The sequence below is a fragment of the Taudactylus pleione genome, unplaced genomic scaffold, assembly GCF_031769625.1.
Source record: "Taudactylus pleione unplaced genomic scaffold, aTauple2 ptg000502l, whole genome shotgun sequence".
Classification (NCBI taxonomy): Eukaryota; Metazoa; Chordata; class Amphibia; order Anura; family Myobatrachidae; genus Taudactylus; species Taudactylus pleione.
Genome location: NW_028284904.1, coordinates 6,731,411 through 6,747,487, shown reverse-complemented (window position 1 = coordinate 6,747,487; position 16,077 = coordinate 6,731,411). Strand labels below are relative to the sequence as shown.

Below are 16,077 nucleotides of genomic sequence, written 5' to 3'. Positions count from 1 at the left end.
TGCCAAGCCATACATATCATGAAATAGGTATTTGGTAAGAATTTTGACATGGACATAAGGTCTACAAGAAAAATGTCAACATTCAAAAATGGATAAAAAAGCGAACATGTTCATAATCACTAGAATGTCGACAATACATTAATGTGACAGAACACTCGCTCTGAATCAGGGCGTGTTATTTTTCTTTCTTCGTGCGGCCTCCTGGCCGCTCGCATAGCTGTGGGTGACCACCCACAGCTATTGCGAGTGGCCAGGTTGATGGTCGCGATGGTCAAGACCATCCCGACCATCGGGCTTGCGATGAGACCCTTGCGGTAGGGTCTCGTTGCCGCAAGCCCCAGTGAGCTTCCGGCTGTAAATAGTGATGTCAGTGGGGCCACTCCCCCAAATGGCAGGTGTTCCTTAAGGAACGCCTCCGTTTGGCCAGCCACCCCCCCTGCCCGCCTACCAAACGGGGCAAGCTGTCAATCACCATGAACAGCTCTCCCCCTTTGGTGCGAGACCCGGAGCGACAGAGCGCCCTTCGCTAGCTGAGTCTCGCACATGCGCACGACGGAGCCGGCTCTGTCGTGCACATGCCCAGTGGGCAACTTTCGACCTGGTTGCGAGCAGTAAGCGCTTGCGACCGGGTCTGAATCAGGCCCACAGGGCAATGAGGCTGAAGGATTAAGGCACACATTCTAAAGAAACCATAGTACTGATACAAATGTAATACCAAATTATTAAGTACGGTTTAATTATATACAATTGTTTAATCAGGGAAGTTCACATTTTGCACCAACACTTTTGTTACTTTGTATTAGCTGGTTGAACCTCTATTATATAATGATGACACTGGTTATATTCCTATGCAAACAGGCAACTTCTGGACCATGTGATCTCCTACATGATTATTGGATACAAACTGAAGTCACCATCTGCCCAGTGAAGATCAATTTCACCAGAGGTTCCTCATTGCAGAGAAACCACCATATACTGTAGGTAAGGAAGATGGGGATGGGAGGGGAAGGGTGGGTTGTTTCTTCTTATTATGTCAGTCCTGGACCCCACAATTTCTGATGCCAGCCCTGGGGGGCGGGTAGAGACACAAATAAGGGCTATATGGTTACACGTATGGGAAGGCAGGCTTGGGGGTGTATGGGCAAAGGCATGTATATTAGAAAGGGGTGAAGGCACATATAGAAAGGTTGGCATAAGCACCCATGGGGGCATGCAGAGACACATATGAGGGCTGTATGGTTACACATATGGGAAGGCGAGCTTGGACACACGTGGGGGTGTATGGGCAGAGGCATATATGAGAAAGAGGTGAAGGCACATATGGAAAGGTTGGCAGAAGCACACATGGGGGGCAGGCAGAGACACATATGAGGGCTGTATGAATACACACATGGGATGGTGGACAGAGGCACATATGAGAGAGTTGGAGGCAGAAAGGGGGGAAAGAGACACAAATAGAAAGTAGGGTAGATGACCAGGATGAAGTGCATATATGTATGAGCAGAGGCACACTTGGGGGATGAGTAAAGTCACACATGGGGTGAGCAGAGTGTGCATGTGGGGACACATATGGTGAACAGGCAGAGACAGGTATAGGGGACAAGTAGAGGTAGTCATGGGGGGTAGGTAGAAGCACACATCTCCTTGCTGGAACACAGGTGTATTCATTCCTGACTGACACATCTTAAAACATCCACAAGTGGTACTAACATTGCTTCACTACCTTGTCTTATTTGATAAGTTTGTTGGAAGCAAACCTGCAAGAAAGGGAGACATAACTCTACTCTGATTAGCTGCCTGCGGTGATTGTTATACTTAGTACTACTCCCTGCTAGAGTATGTCCTCTGCTTGTCTCTGACTTAAGTTTACATTTCTCACTTGCTAGATATTACAAAAGATACAGACTAATTAGTTGTTTCTGTCATCAAAGTATATGTTTATGTTAAAAGAACAAACACTGGTCCATTAAAATGACATAATTACAGTAGTTTGTCACAATTGCAGTACCACATCCTACCACTAGTGCTGCTTTTCACTGGTGGTGCTTCCAGCACATTATCGACTTAGGGGCATATTTATCTATATTATTTTTACTAAAATTAGGTGAAAATGGGTGTTTTATTTTAGTATCACAAGTAAAATTTCGCAGGGGGGTATATTGCAAGAAGTACCCTGAGAAGTGTAGAGGAGAGATTCACAGGAACATAGCTTTCTCACAAGCTATGTCCCTGCATACAATATTTGATAGATTCTTGCGATGTATTCAAATATTGCAATGCAAATTTGGGCAAATTTATCACAACTCTCTGAGATGCAGATTGTAATAAATATGCCCCTTAGTGTTATTTATTGATTTAGCAGCTGTGGCTGCACCTGTGACTTGCTAAGTTAAACCTGCTCAACAGTGTCCTCCTTGCCAGAGCATCAATGTGCTGCACTTCACCGATTCATGGACATTATACTACTGTGAGTTACCTGCTACATCCCAGTGTTTCCTGTGTACTCCACTTCACTGATCCATGGGCTTAATGTTACAGTGAGCTATCTGCTACAGAGTTTACCTGTTTGTTAGCCCACTTATAACTTGTTTCATCTTGCACTCCCCTGTGTGTGCTCAGTAAAGCCTTCAGTTCACTTTATTCTGTGGTGCTTGTGTACTTACAGTTTTAGACACACACAGGGGAATTTCCCCATGAAATGTGACATAGTTAAGATCTAACAAGATGGTAAGAGTGAAATTAATTTGTTGTCCATAAATACATATGTGCATATTAGTACCTGTTCGCTTTTCTTCCACAGTGATATCACAATTAATGCTGTTGTCAAGTCCAGATAACTGCAGTATAAAGATATCCAGGGGCATCCTGTTGCTGTAAGAACCATTAGCATCCAGCTGTAGGGATATAGAAATATGAGAGTTTGTACTTTAAAAATGTAACATTTCTGTACTTTTTGGCATAATAGGAAAGTATGTCTTATATTGTAAACTACATGTACATTGCAAGCCACCAAAAGGTTCTGTCACCTTATTTATATAAGTGGAAAGCTGAGATGACATGTAATATCCACAATCAGCCATGATGATGTGAAATGCGTCACTATACCCTCAGATTTCCTGCTAGGATTTTCTTTTGGGAACTGAACACAACACGTCTCCAAATACAAAAAACTGCTTACACCTGTCACAAAGTTGCACTTTCCTTACTGTGAAGTTCCCTGCTGCTGTACAAGAAAGAAAATGTAATTTTCCAACCGGAATGGGTATGTAATGCCGGCTGTCGGGATGCCTCCTGTCAGAATACCGACAGCGGCATCCTGATGGTTGGTATCCCAACAGGGGTCAGGTAAGTATACTTACCCTCGCCCCCTAACCTTAACCTTCCCTTCTTGTAGCCTATACCTTACCCTCCCTACCCTGCACCCTAACCATAACCCTCTCCATTAGTGCTAAACATAACCCCCAACTTCATGCCTAAACCTATCCCTCCCCCTTAGTGCCTAACCCTAACCATCCCGCCTAGGGGTACCTAACCCTAAGTCTGCCCTTAGTGTCTAAGCCTAGCACCCCTAGTGGTGCCTAATCATAACCATCCACCCCCTAGGTGTGCCTAACCCTATCCTCCTCCAAAAAATTACCTAACCCTGACCCCACTACTCTCCCTAAACCTATCCTTCCCCCCCCCTGCGGCTAACGCTAAGTGCACCCCGGACCTACCTTGTTGGGCTGGCATCCTTCATCGTTCCGGCATCAGTATTTTGACGCCTATCTTAAGTTCCTTGTCGGGATTTTGATGTCGGTATTGAGACCAGCGGCATCGCGACCACCAACCTCATAGCTACATCCTATTACAACCATAGGGGTAATTTAGTGACATCTCAGGGGTTTTGCAGAAGAAGCGAGACGAGTGTCTGCACTATATATTGGGCCTAATTCAGAGGTGGATGTAATGTCGATGTTTGTGCAGTTGAACAATTATTGGCTATTGTGCATGTGCGAAAAGTCCTGGAAACTCCACCGGCGCATGTATTCTACAGAGTGTACACAGAAACCGCTGTTGCGAATAGAGGGCCTGATTCAGCTGTGTAAACACTAGCTATCGCAGATGCTAACATGGTAGCAGCTGTGATGGGTCTAATATGGTAATGTAGCAGGAGGCATCATACTTCCTGCATGCATTACTGATCCGAGTCACATTCTAGAACGCAACAGCCGATCATCTGCGATGTGTGATGTTCTGGGTTGTTTGTGGACCCGGGGTGGTAGCAGGAGCGATCACAGAAGCAGATTTGAAAATAAAACTAGGATCTTTAATAAGTGCTTGAGTAGACATATAATGTGGCAGTAAATAAAAGTCCAGGAATATATAAATGTGCACAAGAGTTCTGTGGTGGGAGCAAAAGGGTTAATGTCCAAATAGAAACAATTAGAGCTGTCCAGGTGTGCAGGTAGTGAAACTGAAAATAATCAAGCCAGGTTTGCAGATAGTGAACTGAAAATAAACAAGCCAGGTTTGCAGGTAGTGAACTGAAGGGCAGGATGTCAGCAGGCTCAGGCACTCAGGTATGGGCAAGGGTGATGGAGGAAGCGGGGTAGTCCAGTGGGAGCTAGGAGCTGACAGGCAGACTGGCAGACAGCGAATTCACAGGAACAGGAAAGCACAGAGAACACGTTGCACTGGCAAGGAAGGAAGGCACTGACCCTTCCTAAATACCCCATGCCGTGCTGTTACTGGCCGGAGGGAACATGTGACTCACCAGGATTGGCCAGCCGCATCACATGGCCAGAAGGCAAGATGGCGGCGCCCATGCCAAATGGAACGGAGACGCCGCCAGGCCTTACCAGCGCAGAGTGACAACAGGCACGCACGACAACGCGCGCAGCCAAAGCCCCCTGCCAGACACCAGCTCCGCCACCAGACAGCCCGCGCCACAATGACCTCACAGGTAACACTCGCCTAGCGCCATGCTGAAATACCCTGGCCGTGACACGATGCCATCGGTTGGCTAAGTGACCCATGGGGCCAGGAAATCCTGGACTCGTCACACCCCCACAATGGTGGCAGCATGCCTCCATTTTGGGAAACAGAGGCTTTCACCGCCCCCTCCCCACCCCAAAATGGCAGCAGACTGTCAATCACTGACAGTCTGCTGCCGAACTGCAAGCGATATCGCAGACCAGTGTGACTCCGGTGCACGCACCGATTCACGATCAGGAATCTGTGTGAAAGGCTTCCCTGTGTCCCCTGCTAAATCAGGCCCAGAGTCACTTAAAATAGACTGGCAGTGCACAAACATGGGTGTTCCTCGGCGGTACCTGGAGGGCACATTATAGTACCCTCCAGTTCATATTATACCATATTACTATGAGCAGGTCAGATTATGCCACATTACAGTGCCCCCCAGTTTAGTTTATGTCACATTACATTACAGTGCCCCCCTAAGCATTATAACATCAACTACACAAATCTCTCACTGAAAATAGAATGTCTCCCCATGCAGTCTGGGCAACAGGTCGGACCCGACTGCTTAGCAGGCAAATCCAGGAAATTGGTATTCAACTATATAACCTAAATCTGGGCCCCCCTAAGCCTCTGAGCCCCATAGCAATGGCACGCCCTCCACACACTATAGCTACACCCATGCTCCCTCAACTACTGCAGCAAAATGGTAGAAGGACAGTATCCAAATATTCCTCCCTTCTACTCTGTCCAGTATGACACCTCAGTTAATTTTGGTGTTTAATCCATGGGGAGATGGTGGTGACATCTTCCAGCCAGTGCTCTCAGGATAATAAGTATCCGAGTGCTTACATTCACAAGGTACCATTCCAGAGGCACTAGTGGGCTAAGGAGCTCATTCAGACATGGACGCTAAGCTGCGCTCTCTCGCTGCCAAAAGGGGCCAGGTATGCAAATGCCGTGATCGCACTGTCTGGTGTAAGGACGCCTTCTATGTCTTAGAGAGCGATGGCAGTGCAAACGCACGCCGTAATAAAGACGCCCATTTCTCTTACTTAGCACACGTCATGTGCAGGAAGTGTGTGATTAATCGTGAACATCGAGTGCCATCGGAGCTGCACGCAGCGCTTGAGGTAGACCCCACCCCACCGCAACATTGCAATCATTGCTGGCTAAAAAACAACCCAGTGACATGTACAATGACGCTACTTTGCTAATTATGCACACCCATTAAACTCTGTTTTGATGCTGACGTGCCTGCGTTCACACATCCACTCCCCCGTTCACAAGCACCTTCCCCTGTTACCACCCACAAATGGCACTGTCACTCAAAGTAGCGTCCAGTCTGCGTACTACGAGCACATGATTCCCGGCCGCAATGACTGGTTTGCATATACATATTTAGACGCATGCGCAGATGGGCGACAATCACCAATAGCGTGCATCCACATCTTAGCGAGCGGGTCTGAATCAGGCCCTAAGATCAGCAAATAGTAATGCTCTTCTATCCCTATCTCCATGTTTGAACGGTGAGGATAAATGTATAATTGGAATTCTTCTTTGACTGCTCCGAATAGTTTTCATCTATTTTTTTACCAGTTTTATTGAAAATGTATAAAACAACAAATATAAATCATACTCATAGAATGTAATTTTCTTCCCTTAATATAATCACCTCTCCAGTGGAATCCAAACAAATTTCTTCCAGTCCCCTGTAACAGTTTCTCGCTCTACCATAGGTATATTGGGGTCTTCTGCAGCACCTCATTATGACATTGCCTGGTACTGGCTTATTATATATATATCTGAAAGAAAATGGGTTAAAGACTATGCATACCATTTAAAGTGTGTTTATTGTCTGCACACAGCATGTAGGCAGAATAAATATGTATGTAAATGCAGTGCATTACCTATACTATGCCATTCAGATTTCTCACCATCACCTACAAAACCTTGGCTAGGACCAGTAGCACTTTAGGAAAATAATGGCTATTTTATCTATTTATAAACCAAACACCCATTAGTGCTTCAGTAGAAACAAGCTCAGCCCCATGCTTATCAGGCTAGGGTTGGCAGACATTATAACAGAGGGACCCCACACACTGCAGGTTACCTACCTATGACAGCATGCCCAGTGCTGCTTGCAATTTATTTTGGAGGAACACTATGCTCTTTGTGTTCTGCAATTGTGCAAACAGGAATACATGCTAAATACACTGCTCAAAAAAATAAAGGAAAGACTAAAATAACACATCCTAGATCTGAATGAATGAAATATTCTTATTAAATACTTTGTTCTTTACATAGTTGAATGTGCTGACACCAAAATCACACAAAAATTATAATTGGAAATCAAATTTATTAACCCATGGAGGTCTGGTTTTGGAGCCACACTCAAAATTAAAGTGGAAAAACACACTACAGGCTGCTCCAACTTTGATGTAATGTTCTTAAAACAAGTCAAACTGAGGCTCAGTAGTGTGTGTGGCCTCCACGTGCCTGTATGACCTCCCTACAATGCCTGGGCATGCTCCTGATGAGGTGGCAGATGGACTCCTGATGGATCTCCTCCCAGACCTGGACTAAAGCATCTGCTAACTCCTGGACAGTCTGTGGTGCAACGTGGCGTTGGAGGATGGAGCGAGACATGACGTCCCAGATGTGCTCAATTGAATTCAGGTCTGGGGAACAGGCGGTCCAGTCCATAGCATCAATGCCTTCATCTTGCAGGAACTGCTCACACACTCGAGCCACATGAGGTCTAGCATTGTCTTGCATTAGGAGGAACCCAGGGCCAACCGCACCAGAATATGGTCTCACAAGGGGTCTGAGGATCTCATCTGGGTACCTAATGGCAATCAGGCTACCTCTAGTGAGCACATGGAGGGCTGTGTGGCCCCCCAAAGAAATGCCACCCTACACCATTACTGACACACTGCTAAACCGGTCATGCTGGAGGATGTTGCAGGCAGCAGAACGTTCTCCTTGATGTCACGACACTCTGTCACGTCTGTCACATGTGCTCAGTGTGAACCTGCTTTCATCTGTGAAGAGCACAGGGCGCCAGTGGCGAATTTGCCAATCTTGGTGTTCTCTGGCAAATGCCAAACGTCCTGCACGGTGTTGGGCTGTAAGCACAGCCCCCACCTGTGGACGTCGGGCCCTCATACCACCCTCATGGAGTCTGTTTCTGACCGTTTTTGCAGACACATGCACATTTGTGGCCTGCTGGAGGTCATTTTGCAGGGCTCTGGCAGTGCTCCTCCTGTTTCTCCTTGCACAAAGGCGGAGGTAGCGGTCCTGCTGCTGGGTTGTTGCCCTTCTACGGCCTCCTCCACGTCTCCTGATGTACTGACCTGTCTCTTGGTAGCGCCACCATGCTCTGGACACTACGCTGATAGACACAGCAAACCTTCTTGCCACAGCTTCCATTGATGTGCCATCCTGGATGAGCTGCACTACCTGAGCCACTTGTGTGGGTTGTAGACTCCGTCTCATGCTACCACTAGAGTAAAAGCATCACCAGCTTCAAAAGCGACCAAAACATCAGCCAAAAAGCATAGGAACAGAGAAGTGGTCTGTGGTCACCACCTGCAGAACCACTCCTTTATTGGGGGTGTCTTACTAATTGCCTATAATTTCCACCTGTTGTCTATTCAATTTGAACAACAGCATGCGAAATTGATTGTCAATCAATGTTGCTTCCTAAGTGGACAGTTTGATTTCACAGAAGTGTGAATGACTTGGAGTTACATTGTGTTGTTTAAGTGTTCCCTTTATTTTTTTGAGCAGTGTATCTTTAACTTATGGACAGCATGGTGGCACAGTGTTTAGCGCTGCTGCCTCACAGGGCTGGTGTCACGAGTTCAATTCCCAACCAGATCCATATTAATATGGAAGTTGAGTTTCCTCCCCGTGTTAGCGTGGGTTTTCTCCCATGCTCCAAAAAACACACTGTTAGGTAAGTAGGCTTCTGACCAAAATTAACCCTCTGAATGTATGTATGTTAGACTGTAAACTCCAAAGGGGCAAGGACTGATGTAAATGACAAGTAATTTCTGTACAGCGCTGCGTAATATGGTGGCGCTATATACAGTAACAGTAATGATACCGTATTTGACTTCTTTCAATTAAAATAGCAGCAATCATCATCAAGTTGACGATGATGACTGGAGTCTGCATAGCAATGAACCTGCATTATCACTGCTATTCAGGGATGTAGTTTCAGGGTAATGTAAACAGAAACTGTAGCAGTGACATACGATAAAGTGTTAACTAAATGCCCCGTTCCACAAAAGGTTTTTGGCATTAAACACCTTAATAAATAGACCCCATAGTCAGGGATGAATTTCTGATATATAATAGAACACATTTTTATCATAGAAAATTATATACATTGAACCTGATTTCTATGCTTCTAAACATTTTGTAAAGTGTTATCATGCCCGCTTGAACCCTCCCTCAAAATGCTTGAATACTTGCTGGTATTTCAGCAACCCCTTTCGGGAGGGGCAGCCAGGTGGGATGTACAGGGGCATGGTGCAGCCAGCTGGGAGGTCCGGGGGCATGGTGCAGCCTGCTGGGAGGTACGGGGGCATGGTGCAGCCTGCTGGGAGGTGCGGGGGCATAGTGCAGCCAGGTGGAAGGTATGAGGGGATGGTGCAGCCAGCTGGGAGGTACGGAGGTATGGTGCAGCCAGCTGGGAGGTACGGAGGATGGTGCAGCCAGCAGGGAGGTACGGGGGCATGGTGCAGCCAGCTGGGAGGTGCAGGGGCATGGTGCAGCCAGCTGGGAGGTACGGGGGCATGGTGGAGCCAGCTGGGAGGTACGGAGGCATGGTGCAGCCAGCTGGGAGGTATGGGGGCATGGTGCAGCCAGCTGGGAGGTGCGGGGGCATGGTGCAGCCAGGTGGAAGGTATGGGGGGATGGTGCAGCCAGCTGGGAGGTGGAGGGGATGTGGTGCAGCCAGGTGGGAGGTGCAAGGACTTGGTGCAGCCAGGTTGGCGGTGCTGGGGCATGGGGCAGTCAGGTGGGGCCATACAAAGCCAGGAGAGCCACACGAGATTGTAGAGTCTTCTGGACATTACATGAGAGTAGGTAAGTATGAGTGTGTGGTTATGTGGGTGTGTGGGTTTATGGGTGTGTTGCCAATAAACTTGAATCTTACTCACTGAGCTGATACATTGATCTTTGCCGTTTTCTCCACAATAGATAACGTACTAGGACAACTGACACTTGAGTCAAACCTTGGTAGCACTGAAATAAAATCAGAAGTCCTGTTAAAGTTTAACCGAGAGAGACAAAGAGGGTTCAGTAATTCATAGAATTCACTTTCGTAGTTTTCCATTTAATTGAATGAAAGAAAAGTGAGAGGCCTTGTGATGACGTGGGAATATGTACAGACAGCAGACTGGCTCTTTTCCTTTTTCTGTTTAAGTAATTACCTCCAAGAGGTACATTTATAAAATGGCAATATTGTTAATTTACTGCTCCTTGGCTCACTTTTGGCCAGGTACAAACTGTTGGATTATAAAACTAAAAACCACAGGAAACTGGCTGCCAAGCCACCATTCCCAGAAAAGGGCTCCTTATTGCTTGGCCGTTGATTAAGTAGGCACCCGGGCATTAACTAATTTTACGTCGGGAGCTTTGTGAGAGTTGTCTGTGCTGCCAGATCCAGAAGTGCCATCACTGAAGATGGTGAAGGTGGGGACTCTAAGTCCCTCTATCTCCTTCACCATCTAATGGAGACAGATGGGATTACCCTGATTTTAAAGTGGGGAATCACATCTTTTAAACGGTGTACCCACTTAAAAGTTAGTGGCTGGTGATCACACGGATCACCCGACTTTAATCCCCTACACTACAGAAACATGATGTAGTTCAGGCATGGGTGAAGATCTGTTACAAGCAGGCTACCAATAATTAAGGGGCAGGGGTATAACTAAGTATTTGATGGCCCCATAGCAAAAGTTTTTAAGGGCCCCTATGTACCACCCAATGGTAAAAAAATGTATATAGCATGTGTAACTTTGACAAGGAAGATGGTCTCCCTCAGCTCTGGGCCCCAAAGTATCTGCACCCCATGCACCTATGGTAGTTATGCCCATGTTAAGAGGAACCCATTTTAGAAAGAAGGGGGGGGTCCCTCTTTTAAATGATGGGTCCCTCATATTTATTATCTGGTTATCACTTGTGACTATCACCCCCATAATGACACCTACAACCATGTGGGTACCAAACCTGGGAGCCTTTCTTTCAAGTTACGTGGCCCACTACTAGCTATTGTCTGTTGTTCATTTGACAATATTTGTCACGACCAGAGCATCCTTATCTGCTGACTCGCGGTCTCTGCCTGTGCGAGCACTCTGGCGCGGTCCTACCGGTGGGGTTGCTTGTTTTTGGAGGTTGGCGTGAGGAGGTCCTGGGGGAACAGGCCATGCTGTTACAGGTAAGACTGGCAGCTTCTCCATGCTGCAGACTGCTGGGCGCCACCATCTTGGTTATGGGCATGTGATCTGAATGGGCCAATCAGGTTGGAGCTCTGCATGTGACTCTCAGCAGCCTATCTTGCACCTTCCCATGGTACTTAATAGGGATGTGCACCGGACCATTTTTGCCGGATTTGGATTTGGTTCTAATTCGTCGTCCAGCTTTGGATTTGGATTTGGATTTGCCAAACTGCGGTGACTGGCTTCGGATTTGGATTTGGATTTTTTTTTAAGAATTGACAAAAAAAGCTAAAATCACATAAATTGGTCTTTTTTTTCTTCCTAGAGTATTATTAACCTCAATAACATTAATTTCCAGTCAATTTAGACCACCTCACAGCTTATAATATTGTTTTCAACATTATTGGCCAAAGGTTGCAGTGAGCTGACTGGCTACTAAGCAACAAAGCAGCAGCACAACGACACAGACGCCACAGTATAAAGCACATCTATGACACATTGCCACACAGCAGTGGCAGAAATGAAAAGTAGTGCACCCACCCAGTGAGGTACGGCCAGCAGAGTCACAGTACTTGTTTACATAGTGGGCTACGGCCCAAGGAGTTACAGTGCACAATCTTATTCACATTACACCACACATAGGGCCTGATTCACATTACACCATAAAGTAGTGTCTCTTATTTATGTTACGACACACAGTAGTGCCCCTTTTACACAATGCTCACAGTAGTGACCCTTTTATACAATGCCCACAGTAGTGGTGTCACTTACACAATGCCCACAGCAGTGGTGCCAACTATGCAGTCCCCTTAGTAGTAGGGTCCCCTATGCAGTGCCCCTATTAGTAGTATGCCCCCCAGTAGAATGCCCCCCAGTAGTATGCCCCCCTAGTAGTATGCCACCCATTAGCTGGCCCCCAGTAGTATGCCCCCCCAGTAGTATGCCCCAATAAGCAGGGCCCCAGTAGTATGACCCCCAGTAGTAGGCCCCCCAGTAGTAGGCCCCCCTAGTAGTAGGCCCACCAGTATGGCCCCCAGTAGCAGGCCCCCCCAGTAGTAGGCTGCCCCAATAGCAGGCCGCCCCAGTAGCAGGCTGCCCCAGTAGCAGGCCCCCCCAGTAGTAGGCCCTCCCAGTAGTATGGCCCCCCCAGTAGTAGGCCGCCCCAGTAGTAGGCACCCCCAGTAGTAGGCCCCCCAGTAGTATTGTCCTCCCAGTAGTAGGCTGCCCCAGTAGCAGGCCCCCCAGTAGTATGGCCCCCCAGTAGTATGGCCCCCAGTAGTAGGCTGCCCCAGTAGCAGGCACCCCCAGTAGTAGGCCCCCCAGTAGTATTGTCCTCCCAGTAGTAGGCTGCCCCAGTAGCAGGCCCCCCAGTAGTATGGCCCCCCAGTAGTATGGCCCCCAGTAGTAGGCTGCCCCAGTAGCAGGCCCCCCCAGTAGTAGGCCCCCCCAGTAGCAGGCCCCCCCAGTAGTAGGTCCCCCCCAGTAGTATGGCCCCCCCAGTAGCAGACCTCCCCAGTAGCAGGCCCCCCCAGTAGTATGGCCCCTCAGTAGTATGGCCCCCCCAGTAGCAGACCTCCCCAGTAGCAGGCCCCCCCAGTAGTAATGCCCCCCCGCACCCCCAGTAGCAGACCCCCCAGTCGCAGACCCCCCCCAGTAGCGCCCCCGGCCCTTACACACATGAAAAAAAAAACTTACCTGAATCCCCACTCTCGCGCCGTCCGCTCTGCTGTCACACGCTGAGGAGGGAGCCGGAAGACGGAGCTCATGAGTGAGCTCCAGCCGGCTCCGTCCGTGCAGCAGCCAATGAGAGTCTGTGTGACTCTTATCGGCTGCTGTAACAAACACAGTTGCCGCTGGTGGCTGTGTTTGTGTCTCTGTGGGGCAGACATCTATCACAGCGGTCTGCCCTACACAATAGGAGCCCTGATGTCGGATTCTCTAGCGAGAATCCGACATCAGGCAGCCGCCGTTCGGCCCCGAACGGGGATCCAAGTCAGGCGGTGAACACCCAAACAGGGTTCAGGTGGACTCGGATCCGCTATGTTCGGAGCGGTTCGGATTCCATAGAATCCGAACCGCTCATCTCTAGTACTTAAGGGTGTTCAGCACACCCTCTAGTTGCCAGTGCAATATGTTCTCAGCCTTGCTGTGTGAGAGTTCCCTGTGCTCCCTATCCTTGGTATATTGCAGTCTCAGCAGTGTCTCGTTTGCTCCCTGTCAGCATTCCAGGCAGTTCCCAGGATTCCTGCACCAGCTATACCCCCACGTCTCACCCTCCACTGGTTACTGACCAGCCGCACGCACGGAGAACCCACTGCAGTTTACAGACCTCTGATCCTCAGCATACCTCTATTGGAATTTCTTCCCTGTCAGCTCATTACCAAGCACCCGTTTCTCTGTCTCACATCAATTGGACTTATTCATTACCAGACACCTGATTCTCTGCTTCTATTGGATCTATTTTATTATCAGACTCTTGTTTGGCAGTTCCACAGCAATTGGACTATTAATTCCTGCCAGATATTATCCTCAGGTCACCCATGGACTTTTGTTACAGTATATATATATATTTGTTTAATTCCATGAATCTAATTACTCCCATTAAACCAGCTGCATTTCAGTTTAACAAGACCGTTCCTGCTTCGACTCCTGATTCCATCCTGAGTCCAACTCCCCCCCCCCCCCAGGTCCTGACAATATTACTCTGCCGTACAGAAAATAGACATTTTCCATATATTGGTGGAAGGACACTAATCTTCTTAGTAACCGCTATGTCAGCTGCTGCCGCAATAGGGAGATAATTCCGTGCAGCGGCAATCAAAGTGACACAAGGGCTGGTGCTCTTTTTTCCCAAATGTGATGTAAAAGTTAGCAGGTGCTATCGTCAACGCATTTAGTTGGGTATATCCACATCTTTTTTAGTTGAAATTTAATTTTAAAATATATATATATTTTTCACTTTTGTTGAATTTTATCTGTTGTTTTAGAATGAGCAAAAAGAATAATGGTAGTTTCCTAAAATATAAAGTGTAAAAAAAAAAGGTAGTGTATAAGCCGTGTTGGTACTACCTTAAAAAATCTGTGATACTGATGTTGGAATGCAATGAGTGCTAACATCAGAAAAAAGCCTCTGCACAGGGGTGACAAAACTTCAGCAGTGAGGGGTTAATGTTTAACTCTCCCAAGTGGATAGAAGCCTGTTGTGGAAGCTAATATTAAGTTTTATTTAAGTTCAGTGATGACACTAACCCCTGAGGATTACCTGAGGTGCAGATTTACCCTCTTTAGCTTACTTTTAGCACAACTTCTACCCCTTTTCCTCCTAAATTCCTGGTCTGACCCGGAGTTGCAACAAAGTTCCTATCCAGATCAGACCCGGAATTTTGCCGGCGCCGACTTGGGATATTCCCGAGTCGGCGTCGCTCACACCGCAGTCGGGTCTGCATAGACCCGGCTTTTCCGGAGTGAAAGTGGTCGCTCGGAGATCATGTCATCTCCAAGCGCCACTGAAGCCGGACCAATCGGCTGGCTAGCAGCGCACTCCAGGTCATCGTGACCCGGAGTGCGCTGTTCTCACAGCAGGGTTTCACAGGTTACGCCCGTGTTAAACCCTGCTATTTACCTGGGTTGGATTGCCGGGTCACTCGACCCGGCGATCCAACCTTCTCCCCTTTTACACCAGGGAGCTGCCCGGGTTAACCCTCCAAAAACCCGGGTTTTAGCTCCGATGTAAAAGGGGTCTAATTATACCCCTTTTCCACCAAAATTCCGGGTACAGTACATATAACAATACTGTAGTCAGTATTGCCTGTGTATTTTAAGGGGATAAGAACATTTGTACCTACTTTTTCCATCTCCTCTCTGGGTGCAGTAGCTATGTCCGGGGGCAGGGACTGTCTCTGAAGTCATTAGGCATAAAATATGTGTTTTTTTGTGTCATTTTATTAAGTTTTAAATCCATTAAAGAGTTTCAGAGAGCTTTCTATCATCGGGACAAGTATCAGTTAGCATCACCATGGTAATATCCCTTTATTTAGTACTGAGAGCAGTTGGTATATCCTGTGCTAGAGCTTTGATAAATGCCCCCGATCATACCTACAGTACATACTGTATATCAGTTACACGAGTGATGTAATTAGGACGTACTGTCTATCTCCACCTGAAGCCACTGGTTGTAGGGAGAACCTTTTTTTTTTTCAAACTTGATCTGGTAATATCCAGGATTTGCGTGAAGTGCGAGAACGAATTCCACTTCAACAACGCCATTCTTTGTCTCTGGATTCTGTACCTGGGCTATACAAGCACCAGACGGCTCCTGCAGGTCATATATAAGTCATAGATGAGCTGATTTCTATATGTGCTATAACCCCAAGATTAATTTATTGATAGTACAAAGCTTCTATTGTTTGCTTTAGAGCGTCTGCCTTTTTTTTGCTATCAAATACATAACGCTCTTAGCTGTCCTGGCAGCATTTTCCAAAATTATTTTTATTTTAGACATGGGGTCTGATTCTGAGATTCACGCAATGCTGATATTTACGCAGATTGAGTGACTGTTAGCCATTGCGCATGTGTAAATGCCGCACTGCGCACGTGCAGCAATTGTATTGTGATCGTGCTCGCACAGAGGATTATCTCGCAAAGCAAGTGACAGGTAGTCAGCTTT

The 16,077-nt window shown here is 47.3% G+C and overlaps 1 protein-coding gene across 1 annotated transcript in view; it reads right to left on the bottom strand.

Moving 5' to 3' along the window:
* The window catches only part of LOC148501812 (ovostatin-like), a 259,021-nt gene that overhangs the window by 205,317 nt on the left and 37,627 nt on the right, over positions 1–16,077 (bottom strand). The window contains exons 8-11 of the mRNA XM_088449994.1: positions 15,558–15,726; positions 10,131–10,215; positions 6,635–6,764; positions 2,780–2,894 (exon numbers count right to left, since the gene is read on the bottom strand). Of these exons, the coding sequence (XP_088306120.1) occupies positions 2,780–2,894; positions 6,635–6,764; positions 10,131–10,215; positions 15,558–15,726 (499 nt within the window). The remainder of the gene's footprint in view (positions 1–2,779; positions 2,895–6,634; positions 6,765–10,130; positions 10,216–15,557; positions 15,727–16,077) is intronic.